At 39.2% G+C, this 4,800-nt stretch overlaps 1 protein-coding gene across 1 annotated transcript in view; it reads left to right on the top strand.

The window, feature by feature from the left end:
• Positions 1-3,020: 3,020 nt before the first annotated feature.
• Positions 3,021-4,800, top strand: part of si:ch73-217b7.1 (ensconsin) — a 34,750-nt gene continuing 32,970 nt past the window's right edge. Inside the window, exon 1 of the mRNA XM_031321906.2 lies at positions 3,021-3,104. Coding sequence (XP_031177766.1) covers positions 3,059-3,104 — 46 coding nt within the window. The 5' untranslated portion in view covers positions 3,021-3,058. The remainder of the gene's footprint in view (positions 3,105-4,800) is intronic.

Raw genomic sequence — 4,800 nt, 5'->3', positions numbered from 1 at the left:
CCTTACTTGATAGTAGAGCCATGAGCATTAATCAACCAGAGAATCAGCATCCCAAAGTGGAAATGTCTGACATCCATTCCCTTTAAATCTTGCACACGTTTAAGTTAAGCAAATACACAACATATTTTTGTGTCTTCCCTCACTTCAGATCAGCAAGTAAATACTCCATGCCATGCAGAGACTCACTGTGTATATTCTTTTCATTGTGTAGATTGATTCCTGTGTGGGAAGATCCCTCTCCGTTGGGAACCAATTACAGACAGTTTGGGGAGGCTTTCATCATGCACATGACCCTGAACGTCACTCCAGGCTTAACCACCACCTACTGACTGAGCCCTGTACCCTCTGACTAACCTTCTCGGCTTCTGACACAAGCAGCAAACAAAAACAGACACTAATCACTAAAGAAGAAGAGCAGAGGGTAGCTTTGTCTAGAAGGGTTTTGTCTGAAAAATAAGCAGGGAATAAGGGGCTTGGGTTAAATATGACTAGTTAAATAAGTAAAGTTCTCTGTTGAAATCAGCATTTTCCCATATTGTGTGTGTGTGTTTGTCTGTATCTGTCAGTCAGTGTGTGAGTCTGCCAGTATATACCTTCCAGGCCAAAATCTTCTCCTGTCTCCTCCATCAGAGGAATTGCCAAACAGCTGGTTGCCATGGTTTCAATTTTCTGTACACCAATCAGTAGCCATTTTACTGGGGGTCCAGAGGGGGGTAAACCTGCAGAGTTGGCAAATAGCAGCGATATGTGCGGAGATTAGCATACATCCAGCCAGGAACAGCAAATCCTTGCTCAAATGACTACAGACTACTTAGTTGAAATAAGAGTGGTCTGGTTTATTTTTGTCTCACGTTTCATTTTGTATAATTGAAATGCTTCTTTGTGAGGTGAAACCGCCTTTCATATTTCTGTGCACTGTGTGATTCATTGACAGGTTTGGCAAACACCAGATTTTGACGTCTGGTGAATTGATGAATCTGTGGGAATGTGACATCATGGATAAATCAAAGCCGTTCATGCATAAATATTCTGGGCATTAAGCAATACCTCATAAATTCTAAATAGCTCTGCAATTAGCTGAATCTTGTGTTTCAAACATTTTATTGATGCATCAATGAAACATAATGAGAAAGACATTGAATCCCTATTACTGTAAAAGCTAGTTTTGATGAGTCAAACATTATTAATGTAAGAGGAGGGCTCCCTCTGCTGGACATATAGGACAATAGTAATACATGGAATGGTTTGCCAGTATAAAACCTCTGGCTATTACTATATCATTGTTCTATAATCGCTGTATAGTGAATGTATCTTTACATTTAAGGATTTGTTCATACAAACTAAAGAGGAAGTGTTCCTTTTTGGGTTGAAAAAAAATGATCCTACTTGTTAAGCCAAATAATATTAATATATAAAAAACAAAAAAACATTGAATCATTAGAATAATGCATAGTCACAAGGTTGACAACAGTGCTGTTTTTTTTTTTCTTTCTGGGAGATACATGACTTTCACCAGACAGCTATAACGTATAGTTCATATTCATATTTGTCAGGATAAAGCTGTAACAGAACTAAACTTTATACTGTACCAGTCAAAAGATTGGACACACTTTCTCATTCAAGTGAATGGTAGAGTGTCCAAACCTTTGACTGGTAGGCCTACTGTATTTAGTGCTGGGAAATATAAGACAAGATAATGTGTTAAAGCCTGACACACCCATAGTCAGTCCACACAGGTGTTGTCACTTATATTTCCGGATTAGACTGTGTTTGATTGACAGCTCCCTCGCGTTTGCTTTGTTGCACCTGGTAGAACGGAACCATTACACCGTTATTATAGGCCTTTTTCATGAAACGTGTCGATAGGTCAGAGTAGGAAAAGTTCAGGTGTAAATAATATAATTAAAGATGGCTGAATTCCATTTAGCTGCTTCAGTTTCAAGGTCCTGGTATTGTGCACGCTGTCTCACTGTCACATTGTCATGGATAACTACTTTCTAGGGTGTAGGCCTATATGTAGGCTTATGTGCTGTATGTATGTGTGTGTTGTCTGTAGCTGCTCTTAACGAATTCCCCCTTGTGGGATTAACATTGTTGAATTGAATGGCTTACTGGGCCATTTGAATATACAGTAACAGAGCCATTGTTAATGTTATTTGTAAAACCTTTGCTTCACCCAACTTCAACCTGACTTGAGGTCTAATTAGCCAGTTATTGAAAACACCTGTGAGAGTGTGCTGTGCAGGGCCTATTTGTTCAAAATTTCTGGCAATCTTGAAATAGTTCCCTTTCAATCCGTAGTAACTTTTCTGACATCAGGTGTAGGCTACTGTGTATTATGAGTCAAACAATTAAACTGCATAATGTTCAATATTTTTGCTTATATGAAGTAAGTAAAATGGGAGGAGAATAGGACCGACTGTTTAAATAGCTTTTAGGTGTTAATGTCTGGCATTGAAAGCATTTGTCCTGTAGTGAACACCAGCTTTTATAGTCTCAACATTTGGTCTTGTGTTATTTTTCTCTTTTAGATGTAATTTGTAGCCATCCTTACGATATTCTTAAAAAAAAGACCAACAGTAGCAATAATATGTCATAGGCCTACTGATATACCCACATTGCCAGTAGATGTCAGCACAATACTTTAGACAGACCTGAGACCATAGTTTCACTTGTACACCTAGCTCCATCTCAAGTTTATCAATCCGTACTTTTTCAAGCAGTAGGCCTAGCCTACAAATATTATTCAGACATTGATTAAACCAGTTATACATTTCTTATCGATCTCGGTAAGAACACAAATTCCACAAGGTGAGGCTCAGCCTATTAGGTGCATTTAAGGCCCATAATGAAGCAAATGTGTGAATGGTTGAGACTAATATTGTGTGGTAAGTTTATTCTGCCCCTAATATGTAGGCTAATGTTAAACTATTATAAGATTATTTTACCTTTAGATTAGGTAGGCCTATTTGCCTGTCTTCCTCCACCTGTCCGTGGGAGGGTGCCCGGCCTGGCTCGGGTTCCTGCCGCTGATCCCTCTCAGCTGACGTCAGGAGAAATGGCGGACCAGGATGGCAGCGACGCATCTCCTCCCGATTCCCAAGGTGAGTTCCACTTCCTACAGACAGAAAAGTTAACTTTAACGAACTTTTTAAAAGCTCGAATGTTACCTAAAGTAGTTAGTAGTGCTCAGCTGAGGGGCTTTAGTTGGTTGTGTCGGTGTTTGAACGCTGCCGCTTAATTCCAGAGACAAGCACTCGGAGCCGCCGGGTCGGTCACGGGAGTGGGATTAACTAGGCTATCAAACCGACTGACCCAACCGGTTTCTTAACGTTTATTAAACACGACCTGTTTTCGAAACTACACAGATGTTTTCAGTTTTAGCTTTGTTGTCGTTGTTGTTGAAAGACAGTTTGAGCTCCTCTCGCGCTGGCAGACACCTGTTGCTGACATTTAGTCAACTCGTCGAAATGCCTCATTATTAGTTGACGTGACAGGTGAATTCATGGGAATGGGCAGAGGGTTGTTCTAGGGATGGCAGAAGCTATAGCTAATGTGTCTTCAGGCTACAACTTTGTTCTCGGGCTTTACGGGTTTGTAAAATAATTTGTTACACTGTCCACAGTTTGGACTGGCTTGTTAATAGGCTACCTCAAACCTTTCTACAACACCGAACAGCTGTTCATTTATGGGGTTGTCATTTATTATATCATATTATGGCCTATATTACCGTTAGGACTGAAAATGACCACTCTGCAGTAACGTTACGTTTTACTGTTCTGTTCTGTCTGGCAGTTTGTGGGCCTAATTTGAATCTCAATTTGTCTTTATAGTAAACATAGGCCTATAGCCTAGGCTATGCATATTGCATAGTGAAAATGTTACATAAATGGTGGTGTGTTTAGCAGTGTTTGAGCTGCTGTCAGTCTAATAATTTGCTGGGCTCAGGGCAAAGCATCAAAGCAATGGCCACTTATCGCCAATGATGTCGCCAAAATCATCAAAGAAAAAAGAATATTTAATTACTGTTTTGTAATTAAATACTGAAAATGTCTTCTGCAGTATTTACAAGTAGCCTATATTTGCATGTTTCACCTCGGGCCACACCTCAATTAGTCATGACAGCAGGTGTTTTCCATTAGCTGTCAATGGCCTAATACCTGCTGTGACATCACTGATTGGGATGTTGGAAGTTGTTTACGTAGGCCTAATGCAGTCCTGGATTACATTTCAAAGCTGAACTCCTTTCATCTGATAAAACATTGAAATGTTGCTCAGTGTTGAAGGTGTCCAGTTGACAATGTCAAGCTGTCTATTTGTATTGCTTTAGTAAATAACCTCACAAACCTGATGCTATCATGCTCCGCCATCAGGTGCTCTGTAATCTTTCCTGGGGTTTGAGCATGCAGAACCTTACAAATTGCAGCATTGACTGGGAAATGTTTTTGTTTTTTTTTGTTTTTTTTTTTTGTTTCAGTGTAACTTGTCACGTAAACTTGTCATCACACTTTTTAAAATATTTTTTTCTTATGGAAGTGGTAGTGGAAATCTGGCATGTGATAGATAGAACATTAGTTTAACCCTGGAATTTATGAATTCATCTTTAAAATGATGAATGAACAACATGTTTTAACTAACAAAATGTGCTGGTTGTAAATAGTCCACAGTATGGCGTGTTTGGTTAGTCAAATCAGGATAAGTTTGCCTCAGGAGTTGAACTTTTTTCAAAGGAAGACTAGTTAAAGTTTGAAATTAATGTGTATGTTGTTGGGAAGTTTTTTTTTTTTCAGATAGGTGTAT

This window comes from Sander lucioperca, chromosome 19, assembly GCF_008315115.2.
Source record: "Sander lucioperca isolate FBNREF2018 chromosome 19, SLUC_FBN_1.2, whole genome shotgun sequence".
In the NCBI taxonomy this organism is placed as follows: domain Eukaryota; kingdom Metazoa; phylum Chordata; class Actinopteri; order Perciformes; family Percidae; genus Sander; species Sander lucioperca.
Note: the sequence above shows the minus strand (reverse complement) of the source record. Positions and strands in the feature narration are given on the sequence as shown.